Source organism: Phoenix dactylifera, chromosome 11 (genome assembly GCF_051530095.1).
Source record: "Phoenix dactylifera cultivar Ajwa chromosome 11, Ajwa_hap1_PhDact_Kaust_v1.1, whole genome shotgun sequence".
In the NCBI taxonomy this organism is placed as follows: Eukaryota; Viridiplantae; Streptophyta; class Magnoliopsida; order Arecales; family Arecaceae; genus Phoenix; species Phoenix dactylifera.
Genome location: NC_143200.1, coordinates 12,193,857 through 12,212,804, shown reverse-complemented (window position 1 = coordinate 12,212,804; position 18,948 = coordinate 12,193,857). Strand labels below are relative to the sequence as shown.

General features: G+C 41.0%; 1 protein-coding gene and 1 pseudogene across 2 annotated transcripts; one reads left to right on the top strand and one right to left on the bottom strand.

Moving 5' to 3' along the window:
- The first annotated feature begins 1,427 nt into the window (after positions 1-1,427).
- On the top strand, positions 1,428-1,808 carry LOC120105833 (uncharacterized). Its single transcript, XM_039118585.2, has one exon. It carries the CDS (start codon positions 1,428-1,430, stop codon positions 1,806-1,808), a length of 381 nt encoding a protein of 126 aa, XP_038974513.2.
- Positions 1,809-6,025: 4,217 nt separating this feature from the next.
- Positions 6,026-9,579, bottom strand: LOC103722518 (arogenate dehydratase 1 pseudogene; annotated as a pseudogene). Its single transcript, XR_015971156.2, has one exon. The product of XR_015971156.2 is annotated as an arogenate dehydratase 1 pseudogene (transcript).
- Between the last annotated feature and the right edge of the window lie 9,369 nt (positions 9,580-18,948).

The window sequence follows — 18,948 nt, the reverse complement described above, 5'->3', positions numbered from 1 at the left end:
TCTATATATGCTCCAGATGAGTTGATTGGGATTGTGATGATTTACTCCTTATTTTTTATGTTGAGTTATGCGTACCCTGTTCTTGACGACTGCTCATATGCTCTTGAGATTTCACCTCGAGCCATGATTATATCTTGTCTCATGTGCATAGTACTCTGTACTCCACTCACTGAGTATTTATATACTCACTCCCCAGTTTGATATTTTTGATTGCAGGGCAGGTATTGTATAGAGAGGAGCAGGGTTAGAGATTGCCTGCTAGCTGTGCTGCTCCATAGTATAGTATAATATAGATAAAGGTTTATACATTTTGGTGTATTATAAACCTTCTATTGTATATAGTGTATAGTTACAGTCATAGATCCTGTTGTGGATATGGGTTTGACCATGGATGGAATGAAAACCAGATTTTTATACAGATGAGTTATATGCCTGAGATGATGTATTGATATATATTGTCCAGGTTCATTATGTGACAGATTATGTGATTGCTGCTTTGACAGGTAGTGTTGTATGTATTGAGATAATCCTGACAGGTCACTATAGGAAAAGTGATCATTTTGTGCATGTATCATGCCAAATTTTTCAAAATTTATTGATGATTGATAGGTAGTAGGGTTCTACGCGGTGGCTGGTGGCCTTATGCCTACCCGCACCCTAGGAACGTCGCGGTGGCCCACCGGGAACGGGGCGGGGGTCGTGACAAGAAGTGGTATCAGAGCAAGGGTTAAGAAGAGTCCTGTCAGAGCAATAGGGTGAGTCAGGATTAAGTATAGGATTATACTATGGAGCATAGGGTTTTTCTATATGTTATTTTATGAGTCATTTACAATTCAGTAAATTATATTTGGGGATGAGACTTAAGAGTTCTTTTTGGGCTCTACTTGAGACAAAATTTTATATCATTCAGTTTACAATCAAGGTTTGTATTTTGACAGAAAGTCAATTAATAAATTTGGAGGATATTGATCAGAGTTGTGCAGCGAAAGTATAGTGGATCGAGTTAATCTAAATTGGTCAAAAATATTGACTGTGATGGGAGACTAGATTTTTCAATAATGAAGATTTGTGTTAATAAGAGAAGGTGAATATTGTAGATTCTCAGATTAATTATGATATGACTATGTGATCTCTTTGATGGTTTTTGCTATTTTGCTATGTCAAGAGATAATTTATGTAAACTCATCATAAATTCTTGACTGCTAGGTAGCCGTAAGCAACATGGAGGATGAAAGAGAAATAAGGGCACCTTCTCCGGACCCTGATAGCCAATCAATTTCACAAACTACTCCACACTCCATAGCAACCCAGGCAGATTTAGCAGGAGTGTACTAGTTAATAGCACAACGGCTTGAGCAACAGCAGCAGATGCAGTTAGCTGCCCAACCTGTACAGCCGATAGAATCCTATTTAGGCTGAATCCACCGATGTTTAATGGTGGGTCCGATCCCATGATAGCTGAGGCCTGGATCCGGGAACTGGAGAAGATGTATGAGTTACTTCAATTTTCCGAGGAGGTAAAAGTCAAACTAGCTATCTCCATGCTAAGGGGGAGTGCTGACTCTTGGTGGACTGCTATGGAGACAGCATATGAGGTCAACGGGATGGCCTGGGGGGATTTTAAGAGAGTATTTTATGCTAAGTACTTTTTGGACTCAGTTAGGCAAATGAAGCAGAATGAGTTTTTATCGCTGACTCAGTCCGAGCATATGACTGTCTTGGATTACGTCAATAAGTTCGATGAGCTGGGTCGATTCTGCCCCCAGTTCATGGAGGATGATATGAGTAGAGCCAACCGGTTCGAATAAGGGCTTAGACATGAGATTAGGTCCCGGACATCTTCACAGTTAATTACCAGCTATATGGATATTTTGGACAGAGCCTTGAGAGTAGAGGCTGAATTGAAAAGATCTGATAGAGAAAGGGCTGACCTGATGAGATCCAGATCAGATAGAAGTCAGAGTGGCAGGCCATGGGATTTCAGGGGCACTCCAATTCAAGAGAAGCCCAGGGTCCGCAATTACTCTAGCAGATCCCATAGTGGAATCATCAATATCACCATAGCAGATCCCAGAGCCCGCACTTACTCTAGCAGATCCCATAGTGGGCCCTATATGAGGAGAGCGAGGGCATGTTATAGTTGTGGGCGGACTGGACACCTGGTACGTGATTGCCCATACAAGAGGAGGAATGAGCTCAGACCTCCTGTACCTGGTGACCAGAGGCCAAGAAGTAATGCTCGAGTTTTACACTGACCTACCAAGATGCTAGTGCCAATGACCGGGTGGTAACAGGTATATTACTAGTCAGCTTGATTGATCCCTCTATTTTGTTCGATTCTGGCACTATGCATTCCTTTATTTCAGTTAGTTTATCTAGATAACTACATTGCATACATGAGGAACTAGAAGAATCACTGTGTGTTCCTACACCTCTATAGAAAATAGTAATTGTTGACATTAGTGCAAGAATTGCATAATTCAAATAGGGGTAGGAGAGTTAGTGACAAATCTTATATAACTTGACATGCAAGATTTTGACATCATTTTGGGAATAGCTTGGAGGTCTCAGTACCACACTCATATTGACTGCTACAGTAAAAGAGTGATATTCTAGATACCTGAAGAACCAGGGTTCTTCTTTCAAAGCGATGCACCCATGTAATGTAATTCATCATAACATTAATTTCTGCCCTAAAAGCTAGGAAGGCATTAGAAAAGGGGTATAAGACTTATTTAGCCTGTGTAATGGATACCTGAAAGGAGACCAAATTAGAGGATATTCCAGTAATGAATGAACACCCTGATGTTTTTCCAGAAGATCTTCCTGGTTTGCCACCAGAGAGAGAGATTGAATTTGCAATTGATTTGATTCCCAATACCATACCAATCTTCAAAAACCCCCTATAGAATGGCTCCAACTGAAATAAAAAAAAAATTAAAGGAAAAGTTGCAAGAATCGCTTGATAAAGGCTTCATTCAACTTAGTGTGTCATCTTAGGAAACTCTAGTATTGTTTGTAAAGAAGGAAGATGGAAGTTTGAGGTTATGTATTGGTTATCAAGGATTGGACAAGGTAACAATACAGAACAAATATCTTCGGCCCTGTATTGATGAATCTTGTAAGGTGTATACTGATCATAAGAGTTTAAAATACCTTCTTACCTAGAAGGAACTCAATATGAGACAGGGAAGATGATTGGAATTGATAAAAATCATGCCTTGTCTATACACTACTCTCCGGAAAAAGCTAATGTTGAGGTAGATACACCGAGTTGAAAAACTTCTGGTAGTATTGCTGCTCTACTCACATCCGAGAAAAGCTAATGTTGTGGTAGATGCACTGAACAGAAAAGGTGTTAGTGATACAAGAAAGGTTGAGGACAGTGTTTAGTAGGCAGAAGAGCTACGCAGATGTCAGAAGGAGAGATGTGCAATTTGGCACGGGAAATCATGTGTTCCTAAAGATCTCTCCTATGAAAGGAATAATGAGGTTTGGAAAGAGAGGCAAGCTTAGTCCTAGATACATTGGCCCCTTTGAGATATTAGACAAGGTTGGCACTGTATCTTACAGATTAGCACTGCCTCCAAACCTCAATCATGTGCATTCAGTATTGCATGTATCTATGCTCCGGAAGTATGTGCCAAATCCATCCCATGTGCTGTCAGTGCAGGAAGTTACAGTAGAGGGAGATCTTTCTTATGAAGAGCTTCCTGTAGCTATCCTTGATACTCAGATCAAGAAGCTAAGAAATAAAGAAATATGTATGGTAAAGGTCCAATGGCACCGGCACAATGTTGAAGAATGCACTTGGGAGTCGGAGCAAAGTATGAAGAGCAAATACCCTCACCTCTTTGAGTAATCAGATAATTTATCCTTTTAAATTCGAGGACGAATTTTATATAAGGGGGGGAGGATGTAATAACCCAATTTTTTTTTTTTTAATAAAAAGGGATAGAATAGTCCTTTAAAATTGATATAAGGGGTAAAATTGGAAGGAATCAAAAGTTAATGGCATAATAGTAGATGCGTTGAAGTGTTAGGGGCAAAATGGAAAGGAATCAAAAGATAATGGCATAATTGCAGATATATCAAAGTGGCAAGGGCAAAATAGGAATTTAATAATATTAAATAAAGGGTGAATAGTGCTTTGATGTGATTTAAAGGGGGGTTTACTGTGGCTTTTGGAATGAAACCGAGAGACAGAGAGGGGAGTCTCAGGCGTGAAACAGAGAGGAAAGAAAAAAAAGAAAAATAGAAGAAGAAGAAGAAGAAGAAGAAAGAAGAAGAGGAAGGGGATTCGAGGAGGAAGGGATCCCGATTGCACTTCCAGCTGAAGGAAAAAACGTAGGTCTCCATTCTCTCTACGCAAGGACCCAAGTTTCACAAGAAGAAAAAGGTAAATATCCGTCCCTACCTAGTATTTTAAAGAATTTATTCTATAGAAAGGGTAGATGACAGTTGTAGAGGGTGTTAAAGGAGGAAGAATCGGATTTCGACAAATTTTTCCGGCACTACGGAAAAACTGTGTCGAAGTCCCAACTTCGGTGAATTATTTCAGGAGCCAATAGGCCTTCGATGGGGATGCATATTACCATTTTGGAAACCCCTATGAGTGTAGAACATTGGGTATAAATTTCATAAAAATTGGAATTCGGAAAGTGGATCAAAATCGGGATGAAGTGACCCACTGTCGGTCCGAGTTACTGTTCATCCGAGATAAAAAAAAGATGAAAAAAGTGGTGTTTGGTCGACTCAAAGTAAGCCGGAGTCGACTCAGGGCTGAGTGGGGTCGACCCAAGTTTGGTAGGGTCGACTCTCTCAGAAAATCCCAGAGAATGGAGATTTTCGGCTCGATGCTTGGGGTCGACTCAGGGTAAGCTGGGATTGATACAAGCGGGGGGTCGACTCTCAAAGTTGGGGTCAACACAACATTTAGTAAAATTTTGGATTAGAAGGGATTCGATCCTTTCGCACACCTTGATCCTAAAGTATTGGTCCAAGGTGTGTGTGGGATACTCTTGCATCATGATTCATGTAAATTGAGGATTAATTAATATGAATAAAGGGAAAAAGGAAAAGATTTAGAGAACAGGAGAGTTGAATCAATTAAAGTTTCTTATATTTATGATTGGCACGTAGATTATAGCCCTTGATACAAGACTAAATATATTGTAAATGCATGTATTAGTTGGGCAAGAAGCTAGGGAACAAGAGGAGGAAGTCCCCTATTGCCTACCATAAAGTTCTAGAGGCGTATCAGGGCTGTGCCAGATTGGCAGGTGAGTGGGAGTTTGTACTTTGCACCATGAGCACATTCCTTATTCATTTTCATGAATGTTGCCAAGTGTGACTTGATTCCACCTGAGCTTATTGATTAATTGTTGTGGTAGATTCCTCTATGTTTTGTTCTCCATGCTTGATTATTCTGTACATGCATTTGAGGGAACATTGAGAGGAATTACGAGGGGTTGATGTGTAATCAAATTGGTTCCGAATTGTGAATTTCTTTTGTAAATTGATTTCATTTCCTCTATTTCAAAGACTTGTGAGTGGTAGCCTTGATTATACTCTTTTATGAGTAGTCAAATTGGATCTGAATTGTGAAATGATTTCTTTTGTAAATTGATTTCATTTCTTCTATTTCAAAGACTTGTGAGTGGTAGCCTTGATTATACTCTTTTATGAGTAGTTAAATTGGATCTGAATTGTGAAATGATTTCTTTTGTAAACTGATTTCATTTCCTCTATTTCAAAGACTTGTGAGTGGTAGCCTTGATTATACTCTTTTATGAGTAGTCAAATTGGATCTGAATTGTAAAATGATTTCTTTTGTAAATTGATTTCATTTCCTCTATTTCAAAGACTTGTGAGTGGTAGCCTTGATTATACTCTTTTATGAGTAGTTAAATTGGATCTGAATTGTGAAATAATTTCTTTTGTAAATTGATTTCATTTTCTCTATTTCAAAGACTTGTGAGTGGTAGCCTTGATTATACTCCTTTATGAGTAATTAAATTGGATCTGAATTGTGAAATGACTTCTTTTGTAAATTGATTTCATTTCCTCTATTTCAAAGATTTGTAGAGCCCATTTCAGTGGTATATTGAGTTGCATTGCACACCCTTGACCCCTCACTCCCAACCCTGATGTTAGTTTATGATTGGGTCGGAGTCGAGTGAGTGGTAGTCTTGATTATGCTCCTTTTTAGTAGAGTATTGGGAGTGTGCATTATGGCATTTATGCATGGCTTGGCAGTATCTGCAGGACACCTATAGTCGATGGGGGTTGAACATCGGCCTGTGTGCACATAGTAGCCTTCTGGGTGGGCGGAGCCCAGTTCCTTCCTAGGGTGAACACGGCCCTAGGCGTAGGATTGGCCAGTCCTACGACTTATATTCTGCTTGCCGCCGGGCATAGTAAGACCCCGCGAGGTGCAGTATGGCTTTCCGCGGATGTAGAATTCCCGCGAGGTGCCGTTTAGTATATAGATGTGAGATGGATTTCTGTTCTGGATACTAACCAGCATTTATATTATCAGTATGGTGTCTTATCCTGCATATGCATGTGACAGTAGGGAGTTGTTGCTGGTTCGCCTGGGACGTAAAACCCACCTTCCGACAGCTGTCTAGCATTTACATTATCGATATGGTGTCTTATCCTGCATATGCATGTGACAGTGGGGAGTTGTTGCTGGTTCGCCTGGGGCGTAGAACCCACCTCCCGACAGCTGTCTAGCATTTACATTATCGATATGGTGTCTTATCCTGCATATGCATGTGACAGTGGGGAGTTGTTGCTGGTTCGCCTGGGGCGTAAAATCCACCTTCTGATAGCTGTCTTGTCGATGATTCAGCCTATTGACACCTGATTTATATGATTCAGTACTATGACCTGTTGAGCATATTCACGTTATCATACATACTTATTTGATTATTCTATATATGCTCCAGATGAGTTGATTGGGATTGTGATGATTTACTCCTTATTTCTTATGTTGAGTTATGTGTACCCTGTTCTTGACGACTGCTCATATGCTCTTGAGATTTCACCTCGAGCCATGATTATATCTTGTCTCATGTGCATACTACTCTCTACTCTACTCACTGAGTATTTATATATTCACTCCCCAGTTTGATATTTTTGATTGCAGGGCAGGTATTATATAGAGAGGAGCAGGGTTAGAGATTGCCTGCTAGCTGTGCTGCTCCATAGTATAGTATAATATAGATAAAGGTTTATACATTTTGGTGTATTATAAACCTTCTATTGTATATAGTGTATAGTTACAGTCATAGATCCTGTTGTGGATATGGGTTTGACCATGGATAGAATGGGAACCAGATTTTTATACAGATGAGTTATATGCCTGAGATGATGCATTGATATATATTGTCGAGGTTCATTATGTGACAGATTATGTGATTGCTGCTCTGACAGGTAGTGTTGTTGTATGTATTGAGATAATCCTGACAGGTCACTATAGGAAAAGTGATCATTTTGTGCATGTATCATGCCAAATTTTTCAAGATTTATTGATGATTGATAGGTAGTAGGGTTTTACGCGGTGGCTGGTGGCCTTATGCCTACCCGCACCCTAGGACCGTCGCGGTGGCCCGCCGGAAACGGGGCGGGGGTCGTGACATTGGTGAACTAGAACAAATATTCTAGTTTTTTTTTTTTTTATAGCATTTGGCGGATCCAGTTTGATTAATCTCACCCATTGGATTGGTCGATCAATTTTTAGCAGTTCATTCATTACAGAAAATGGGAAAAAAAGATGGAGAAATAAATTTTTAAAAAAGGTTTTTAATTTTCTTTTAATTCCAATGGGAGGTGGTCCGGTAGAGGCAGCACAACGGCCAACAATAACAACAGCAGCACTGTACCACCACCAACCACCCCACCAAAAGTAACCCAGCAATGAAACAATCAATCAATATTGGCGAGGCGGAGTCGAAGGCGAAGACGAGGATGAAGACGAGGAGGATGAGGGAGGAGAGTTGGCGGTCCACGGAGTCATGTCCATGGGGTAGCTCCCGAGGACGCGGAGGAAGGAGGTGAATTCCTGGATCTCGGCGAGCGCGTTCTGTGCGCGGACCTCCGCCATGGAGGCCTCGAAGTCGACGTAGAACATGTACTCAAAGTGCTTGGCGGTGCCTACGTTGGCGTCGTCCACCAGCCGGATCGGGCGATGACGGTGCGGGCGGCTCTCGATCTTCGTCAGGTTAATGTCCCTGAAGGCGAAGGCCGAAAGCACCTTGAAGAGAACCGATGTCCCTTGGCGGTCGTGGGCGAAAACGATGCTGGTCTTGAAGGGCCGGTCGGTCCGCGGGATGATGGGCTCCCGGGCCAGCGTCACGAACCGGGTCACGTTGCTCGAGTCGTCCTGGATTCCGTCCGCGAGGATCTGGAGGCCGTACAGCTCCGCGGCCCGGGCGGAGGCGATGGCGGCGGTGCCGCGGAGGTCGTTGGCGGCGACGTACTCGGCGGCGCCGGCAGTGTCGTCGAAGGCCTCGCGGGCAACGTTGAGGCCCATGCCGGTAAGCGTGAGCTCGCACTGGGCGAGGACCTGGGGGTGGCTGATGACGCGGGTGAGGTACTCCTTGCGGACGCCCGGGAGGGCGAGGAGGCAGTGGTGGACGGGCAGCTGGACCTCGCCGACGATGTGGAGGCGGTGGCGGAGAAGGAGGTCGTAGTTGCGGTGGATGCTGCCGCCGAGGGAGTTCTCGACGGGGAGAACGGCACGGTCGGCGTTCCAGAGCTCCACCGTCTGGAAGGTCCCCTCGAACTGTTCGCAGGGGATGGCCTCGCAGTTGGGGTATGCCTTGCCGGCGGCCTCCTCGCTGTAGGCCCCAGGGATCCCCTGGTAGGCCACGCGGAGATGGGACCCGTTCATCGGCGCCGGGGAGAGGTTGGCGATGGTCAGCGGCCGCGGGAGGTTCGCGATCGGGACAAGATCCAGAGTCGTCGAAGCATCAGTGGGCGGCTTGTGGCCGTTCACGGCGGCGGAAGAGGACGAGGACGAGGTGAGATGATGGTTTCCATTGGCGTCGGCAGCGGCGTCGCGGTGGGCACCGGCTTCGGAGGAGGGCTTCTTGTCGCGATGGGGGTCATTGGTGGCCTTGCTGGCGAGGATGGCGCAGGAGGTCTGCCAGTCGGCACGGCTGGATCCGACGGCGCCGGGGAAGAAGTAGGCGGAGGGGTTGAAGCCGCCGGAGTCGTCGGGCAGGTAGATGGACCTGACCGGGCGGAGGAAGGCCGAGGGCATTCGGGTCACCGACATGACACGGGGACCAATCTTGGCCGTCGGATTGGGAGTCGGTGATAGAATCGCCGCCGTGGAAGACATAAACTTAGTCTATCAATGTATGGTCTTTTCCAGAAACAACTAATTAGATCCTAGTCTTTTAGGCTCGCTAATGATGATAACCAGCTAATGCAAGGATTGTGGAGAGAGAACAAGGATAGAGATTTGTTGTCGATGTACAAGAAGGATAGAGATGAAAATGAAGGGGAGGAGAGAATTTGGGGGTGATATAGCTTGAGAAGAGGAACCGTTTTCAAGCTGAGAAGAAAATGGTGGGGGTGGGAAGGTGGGGATTTTATACGGTTATAATGAATGGAGGGGTTGGTGGGGACGGAGGGGAGAAGAGTGGGAAGAGTTTTTGGTGGGAAGGTGCTTGGTTTGGTCAATCTGGCACCTACCACCAACACAATCGCTCTTGCTACTAATTTCGCTTCTATTGTCACGTGTCTCCTTTATGCCATCGAGCTGATATGATCATTGGAGTTCTTAGCTCTTTTATTGCCCAATGGAAAAGGTCAGCTAGGAGTTGTTGTGAACTTTTACAAAGACGGTCCTGTGCTTGCTATGCTCAGATGGCGATGGCTTCGATGCTGCACATCTTCGAATTGATGATGGATAGTGGAGGTCATGCTCGAATTGCTGCTTTAATGCTGGATCCGATCTAAAACAACAAAAATAAGGAAGTCCACCCATTGGAGCATATATGGTGCTCTGATGCCTAAGTCAGACACGACTCATAGAAAACAAAAGAAAACCTAAGAGAGGCAAAGTGGTAGCATAGGGGAGTCAAAAGAAAATATACTTAGGATCTCTAGGAACACAATAAATATAGGGGAGGACTGAAGCTCATCGCCAAGCAGTCTGAGCGCGAGCGTTGGCCATTGTGGTAACAGCTTGCACATATCACCTATGAATCAGGTCTGTGTTTCTCAGCCATATGGATCGTTGCACATCACTTCTGTTTAGGACACAAATGGCAATCGTGATTGAAGTGTTGCTAGCTAGAATGAACATTTGAAAATTGAAGAACCTTCTGCAAGTCTATAGGTTGACCACATGGCGAGCTTTGAGTGGTTAGCCTATGGTTACGTGGCAAACCCTCATTGGTCGGCTTGCCATATCAGCTATGGTCGGCATCGAGGTACATCACTTACCCCTCACTTTCGAGGTCGAGCTAACTTGATCAACTTAGGCGAAGAAAATAGTTTTCTTTTGGTCAAGCCGACTAGCCGAGGTGAGTCATGAAGTCAATCAGTTGGGGTTGTCTTGTCAGTTTCAGAAATTTACTAGAGACCATTTATAATTGTGTGCTAGCGTCATCCCTCCCCAATTCAAAATCATTACCGGCAAGATTTACGGGGTGATGATTGGATGCTTTCCCAGTAGTCATCCGAGTGACGATTCAAGATGGAATAGTTGGCCAACGCATGGTGAAAATCGGCTAGCATCCTAGAATGGTTGCATTAATCTGGGCTGACCAAGGCTCTATATAATGTTAATGACCTATTCTCCATCTCCATTTCTAGCCCTCTGTAGTCAGTCGTTTAGAGAAAGGTTGAGAGTGGGTTAGCGCTTCATCTTTAGAGTCCTTCTCCCTTCTATTTTCGGTCATCGCTCCTTCTGGTCCTCGCCATCGGCATTTGTCTTCTCATCCCCCTACGAGAGCATCTTTAGTTTAAGTTTCTAGTAGGTCTTGATACTTTTCCCTAGTCTAGTAGTTTTAGGATCTTCATCCCTTGCTCCACCCTTCTATCCTATTCCTTCATTTACTCTAATTGGGGGAAATGATGAGGCTAATAGTGAAGTGGTTATTAGATGATGAGCCTGTGGCTCGATGCTCTCTTGATCGAACCTCCAAGGTCTTAGAACCCTCATTAGCAGTCGATTTCGCTTCAGCCACTGAGAAAATCATTTTGTGGGAGGCTGACTTGAAAAGGATCCAATCCAAGTATCATATTTGTCGGGGTTTTCCCCTAGTGTTGCCTCGCTTTTCTGGTCTAGTGACATTTATATGGGAAGGATAAGCTTTCCATTTATAAGAAAACTCTGAAGGTAGAACAAAGACTTCCTATTTTAATTCTTTTTGCCGAGCTCCTATATAGGTACCAGCTCATCTCGACTTAGCTCATCCTCAATGCTTGGAGGATGATCATTTAGTTCTTTTCCTTCATCACCCTTCACGGTTTTATTGCTTCTGTGGGGTTTTTCCAATCTTTCTTCCAACTAAAGGAGTATCCCCAAAATAATGATTGGTGGTACCTCTCTAGCATGAAAAACCCCCATTCGTGGTACCTCTCTATCTTTCTTCCATCCAGTCCTTCCTCCATTCACGGTCGGAAGGATCAATTTTTTAATGTGACCTCGAAAAAGGGTTGGGCCTTCTTGATGCAATAGACTATGCCAAGGAAGAAGGCGATGAATTTATTCCCTATTTTATCCAATGAGGAGTAGACGACGGTCAATATTCTTCTTGGTATGCAGGCATTATCCTTGGCTGAACTACTTTTCAAGGTCACCCTAGTGAATGCTGGCCTTAATCAGGTGCCTAACCAGGGTAACTTCTTGGTCTGATTGAACTTGTTTTTCTTTCAAGTGTTAATGCTTGGCTTTGCTGATCTACTTTCTCTTTTGTTTTTCTAGGGATAAAGTTCGATCTCAGCAAACTTATAGTCAAGGCCACCAAAGAAACCCTCAGCAAAAGGAAGTCTGGAGAGGGTGAGGTCGATCCTTCAATGAAGAAGAAGAAGATGGCATCCACTACCCCGCCAGTTAGTATTGCTCGGGTTGACGAGTGGCCTGATTAAGTGGGGTCTCCTAAGGTAGATCTAGTGGCATTGGTTTCTACTCGTCCTCCAGTTTTGGAGGCTCCTTAGGAAGTGGTTCCCGAAAGGGACTTTGAGGATGTACCGGCAACCGTGTCCGAGGCTAAGGGGCATAGGAAGCCATGTTCGAGGCTATGTTGGATTCCACGATTGTTCCATAGAATGTTCTAACCTTAGCAGCCATTGGTGAAGCTGCACCAACTGTCTACCTGAGACTGTCCCTTGGCCCGTTGGCCCTAACACAAATTTAGAATTCTTGCTCTTTCAGAGAGTATCTCATTGATGGCTCGGGCCCCCCTAGAAGGAGGTCTTCTTTGTCGTCCACCTAAGCTATACAGGAAGTCGTATAATGAACAAACTAAGAATGATCACACAATCTCTATCTGAATCTAGCTTCATTCACCATGGCCTGGGGCCTTTGGCCCTCGATGTCATTCGATAGAAAAAGTCAAGAAAACAGAGTTTATGAACGAATTCTATTTCATTTTTTTCACTTGTATGGGTTTTGATCAATCCAAAATAATCCAATGCCAACTCCTGTTGAATCATATACTCTGGGGGTGGGTGTAGGGCGGACGATTTTCAAACGAACATCTCATTCATTAGATAAAGAAGATCTCCAAGATGTCATGTTCTGCTACTTCAATGTTGGCACCTACTTCGGCTCCAACCATCGAGGATCTAAAAGCATCGAGGCTCCCAACCACCCCTATCCTCACCTCAAGGGGTTGAGCCAAATATCTATCGACTAGGGTGGACGGTTAGGGTTACCAACTCATTTTTTGATCCCCCCTACATCACAGGTGAGATGATCAGGGGGTTTATGCTTCTTATGGATGAGAGGCAACTCCAGTCGATGACGGTGAAAGAGCTTTTGACTTAGCATATATCGGGGCAGTTGAGGTATGCACCGATGCTCGAAGATTTTAATGCATTGTGTACAACTCATTTTTTTGTTGTTTGATCTATTTTATCTTTTTGACTGCAGAACACCTATATCGTCCAAGCCATTACAGCCATCATCTCGGCTTATTAGTAGAAGGTAAAGGGAGCCAAGCGCAAGGTCCACAAGGCCGAGCTTGGGAGGGATTTTGTAAAGTTAGGACAAGCGATGGTCCAAGAAGCAAGGGAGCACTCCAAGGGGCAAGCTTGTATTGCCGATGAGAAAAATCTCCGCTTCAAGGATGTACTCGTCGAGATGCAAGGATGGCTCGAGGAGGCAAAAAAGGAATTGAAGGAGAAGGTAGCTAGCTCAAGGAGGAGATCGCTTTGCTTAAGGAAACAACAATGGAGGCAGAGGGCAAAATTTCTTGAGCCAAGGAGAAATTCACCTATGCTGAGAACAATGTAGCTCAAGCCAAGGAGCAAGCTGCCAAGGCTAAAGAGAGGCCCGCTCGAGCTGAGGAGAAGGTTGTCCAAATCGAGAATAAGGCTCAGTAGGCGGGCGTTTGTTGAGCTTGATGTAGACTTGGAAGCTTTGTAGTTAATTTTTTAAAAGTGTGGTGGATGTAATCTTTAAGGCTCTCAATTAATGCTTCATTTCTTTTGCTTGTTGCACTTTCTTTTTTTTTTTCTTAGGTGTTCCAATGCATTAATAACTTGAAAATCTATTGGAAGACTATTTCTAACCATTGGAAGGGCTCAAAAAGTTGTTGGGAGTAAATAGCCATTTTGGTTTTGCAAAAAAACTAGTCATTACTATTGCCAATTGCAGTAGAGTTGACTCCACTTCTTTAGGGGTTGACTCGTGATCTTTAAGGATCAACGGTTCTTTTTTAAATGTTAACTCGAGAAAGTGCTAATTTTTGCTACTGAGGATGATAGTGTTATTTTGATGATTAACAAGCAATTATCTAGAGCATGCTATAAGTTAAATTGATACTTCATTTATAAGTTCATTACTCTCTGTATATTTGTTTAATTGAAAATGGATAAATGGCTTTGTTCATTTGGATGAATCTAACCTTGAGAATGCAGCAAAGTGTGGTTTGAGTCGACCCATAGGTTGATTGGGTCGACCCCGGCACATCAAGAAGTCATCTGGCACACTCCTGCAAAAATGGCACAAATGAACAGTGAGTTGGGTCGACCCAAGGTAAGCATGAGTCGACCCAACCTCCAAAGAACCTCAAAACACAACAGAAGAATGCTCTCTGGATTTACTGAGAGGGTCGACCCACACAGTGGTTGAGTCGACCCAATCTTGAGTCGACCCAAACCCTGAGAGGGTCGACCCAAAGACAAGACAGAAAGACAGACAGAAAATGGTTCTCTGGAATTACTGAGAGGGTCGACCCAAGAAGAAGTTGAGTCGACCCAAGTGGACTTTGAGTCGACCCAAAGAATGGTTGGGTCGACCCATGGGAAGGAAGGCTGAAATTGAGGTTTCTGTGGTTTCTGAGAGGGTCGACCCAAGGAATATTTGAGTCGACCCAAGTGAAGGTTGGGTCGACCCAAGGACAGGTTGAGCCGACCCAAACACGGGCTGAACATAACGGCTAGTTGTGCAGAAATGCTTTTTGGACTCCCAACGGCTATAAACGGCTAGTTTCTTCAATCCAACGGTTAGAAAGGACTATTTGGAGGTTGGAAAAGTATTTAAGAGGGAGTATTCATCAGAGGAAGCAAGCTTTTGGAAAAATACATCAAGTGCATTCAAGAAAGAACCCTAGCAAGGCAAGCTTCATCCAAGTGCTTCATTCAAGAGTCAAAAGAAAGGGGTTGAGCAGATTCAAAGAGTCATCAAGAGCTCCATCCTCCCTTGAAGAGTGAAGCATCCTTGACAAAGAAGAGCAAAGCGACTTCAAAGCGATAAATACTTTCTAACTCTTCTTTGTAGTTCATATTGTTTCATATGCTCATTTAGGAGTTTGAATCTTTCCTTTTGTTAATTAAACACTTTGTAAAGGTTAGTTGGTGAGCCCGCAAAACCAACAAAGATTTTTGGTGAACCCGGAAAACCAAAGTGTAAAGGTTAGTTGGTGAGCCCGCAAAACCAACAAAGGTTTTTGGTGAATCCGGAAAACCAAAGTGTAAAGGTTAGTTGGTGAGCCCGCAAAACCAACAAAGGTTTTTGGTGAACCCGGAAAACCAAAGTGTATAGGTTCGTTGGTGAGCCCGTAAAACCAACAAAGGTTTTTGGATTGTGAGCCCGGAAAACAATCCAACTGTAATCCGCGGGATTATAGTGAATTCCCAAGGGGACGCTTGGGGAGTGGACGTAGGTGCTAAGGAGAGCACCGAACCACTATATATTGTTGTGTTTGTGTTGTGCTTGTGCTTACGTTTATTCTTGCATCATCTTCTATCTTTGCACTAGTTTAAATCAGTCAAATAGTTTAAGAAAGCATCCACCGCACTTAATTAAGAAAACGGTTAAAGCACCAAAATTTAGAAGAAACCAATTCACCCCCCTCCTCTTGGCTTGTCACCTTGGGCAACAAGTGGTATCAGAGCAAGGTGCTCTAATAGTGCTCATTGATCTAACAATCAAGAGTTAAAGATCATGACAACCCAAGTGGGATATTCTATGAGTGAGGGACAATTAATTGATAGACCTCCACTATTTGATGGTATAAACTACACATATTGGAAAGCACGCATGCGCATTTTCATTCAAGCACATGACTACGATTTATGGAGTATCATAGTCAATGGGCTACACACAAACACTAATCATGATAAAGAAAGGGCTCAGCAAAATGCAAAAGCCATGAATATTCTATATTGTGCATTGGATGATAGTGAACTTAATAGCATATCTTTTTGCATAACTGCTAAGAAAATATGGAATATGCTTGAAGTTAAATATGAATGCACTAACATTTTTAGTGAATTTGAAACTAGTTCCGAAGAAGAAGAGCATCAAACTGAAACTGAAAATCTATGCTTTGGAGCACATGAAGTTGAGGTATGTACTCGAACACAAAGTGATTTCTCATTCAAAAATCAAGTACATACTGAAGCTCAATCTGATTTTACATTTGATGAACTTCATGATGTTTTTTCTGATTTATACTTAGAATATAAGAAGCTTAGTTTAAAGAATAAAAAGCTAAATCAGAAAAATCTATCTCTTGCTGAAAGCTATAATATAACTCAGAAAAATAATAAATTACTTTCAGAAGACAATGAAAGGCTAACTAAAGAAGTTAACAAATTTAAGCCTATAGTTGAAAAATTTACTATCAGCTCTGAAAAACTGAACTTAATGATAAATAATCAAAGAGCTGAATTTGAAAAGGCTGGATTAGGATATCAATCTTGGTACACACAAAAATTCCTTAATGATATATGTGTTAAATCCTCCACTATCTATCCTAAAACGGATTCTAATTTATCTAATGAACCTAATGAACAAAAACAGAAAATTAAAAATCCATCATCCACTTATATTAAATCAATGTTTGTTAAATTTAATAAGAGTATGCAGAAATACATTCCTTATAATCCTAAATTCTGCAAGCCTATGGACAAAATAGCCATTAAGAAAATATGGGTTCCAAAAGGAACAATAATAGCTAACCTACAAGGATCCAAAAGAGCTTGGGTTCTTAAGTTGAAAATCTGAATATTTTCTGTAGGTGTGTCTAGCACTCAAGGCTCCAACAAAAGATGCTAATTTAGAAATTGGGTGCTTTAGACATATATTAAAGAATGAAACTTAAAATATACTTTAGAAAAATAATTGAAATGAAAAGAATAATGAAATTAGTAATCCTTGCATCTCATCATTTTCTTTGCCTTAGTATCTAATTAAAACATAAATTGGAGGTATTAATCAATTTTGTGATATAGGTAATATTTTTAAAAATATAATCAAATCACTTCATTTTATAGTATGCCTTATTTACTGCTGGATAAGTTGCTAAATGATTAATCAATTTATTAAGAATAACTCTATGAATTCTCTATCTACTTGATTGAGAGTTTTTATCAATGGTATTATCTTATTGATCATAGACATGAGAATGTATACTTGGTATGCCTTTAAATATATGCACTATGAATACCAAGATTAAAGAAACCACTTTTAGCATATAAAATCAACTCATACTAGTATGGACTTAATCTCAAAAGACCTTGTCATTGGTTCACTTAGATTAATTTTTGCAAGGTCAAAGTTTGCTATGTATGTCATCTAGAAAAATAAACTAGAATCATTTCTAAATTTGAAAATATTGTTTCCACCTTTTAGCCGTTGGAAATTCTCCATAAGAACTTATTTGGATCTCTAGGATTGTGAACCTAGGAGATAAGCTCTCTAATTTTGTAATTATGGATGATTTCTCAAAGCTAATGTTGGTTTTATTCTTGGCACTTAAATTGAAATATTTTCTGCTTTGGCACAAACTTACAAAAGGTTTCAAATGAAAAAGGTTTGCAAACTATGAAAATAAAATTGTATCATGGCATAGTTTTGAAAACCAATTTCTTATTAAGTTGTGCACAGAAAATAATATTGAATACAATTGTTTCTACACCAAGAACACCATAAATAAAATAGGGTTGATAGAATCCTTGAAGAAATGAAAAAGACAATGTTGTATGATAGTCATCTACTTAAATGATTTCTGTTAAAGGCTATCATCATTGCTTGTCATACATATGGTTTCTATTAGAAAACTCCTTTTGATCTTCTGAAAAATAGAAAATGATATATTGTATATCTTTTATATTTTTCAGTCATACATGTCATGCTTGATATGTTCTTATGAAAATAATGTCAAATCTGATAAAACAAATATTTCTTTGGATATCACTCTTCAAGCAATGTATATTGAAAATTCAATGAAAAGATACTAGTCGTAGAAATATCAATTCATACTATTCTTATTAAAACTAGATCCTTTATTGAGAATATAGTTTATCATTTTAATTCTATGTAACAATCTGAATTTTGATAGAAACAACTGTTTAAGATAATTTGATTAAAACTTAGCTAGCACGTCTTATTGATAATTATCTTATGCAAATAGAATCTAAGTTAAATTGATTCTGAAAACAAAAAAATTTTTGATTTAACTTTAATGAATCTTTCTATTGCCTCACATGCTTGTCCTTGAACCATTTTACTTAATGAAGTTATCTCTTTAGTTCAAGTGACTTGTGCTTGCTTATACTTAGGCAATCTCTTGAGTAAAGTGACTCAAATTCAATTATTGTCATGTCTCATGTTGAGTCATCTAGTTAAGAAATATGTTGTATGAATGTTTTTGTATCCTAGAGAACCTAATGAATTGCCTTCAAGAAAAGAAAAAAAGATTTTGCTAATGATACAGAATTTATGAGCAAGAAATTTCAACTTGAAGGACACATCGATGAAAGATACAATAAACATTCCCTTGCAAACAAAAAAAAAGAGAGAGATTTTCTTCAGCCAAGGGTGTAAAGAATCTAAAAGGTATTTGGCTTGAAGAATGCTAAATGCACTGGTAATCTAAACTCTTCTCTTGCGAGTTAGTTGAGCAAAATCAATAGTGTGAAATTATATGGTTGCATGATTAAACCTTTAATTGTTGATCATCTTGATATCATGCTTCATTCTCATGCTAGTAATAATTGTTTCATGGTGTGATTAAACTACCTTTTTCTATATAATGCATAACCATGAAATACACAAGCTTATGCCTCAAACCTCTAATTCAAAATAACTTGTGATAAGCTATGAATCATTGGGCATAACGAAAATGCTGTTTGCATGGTATATATTTATATGCAGCATATTAGATTAATTTTTTATTCTGCTCTTTCATGTAATTACTTGAAATAATAAAAAGAAAGAGAGATAAAGAAAAGAAAATGAACAATTATTCA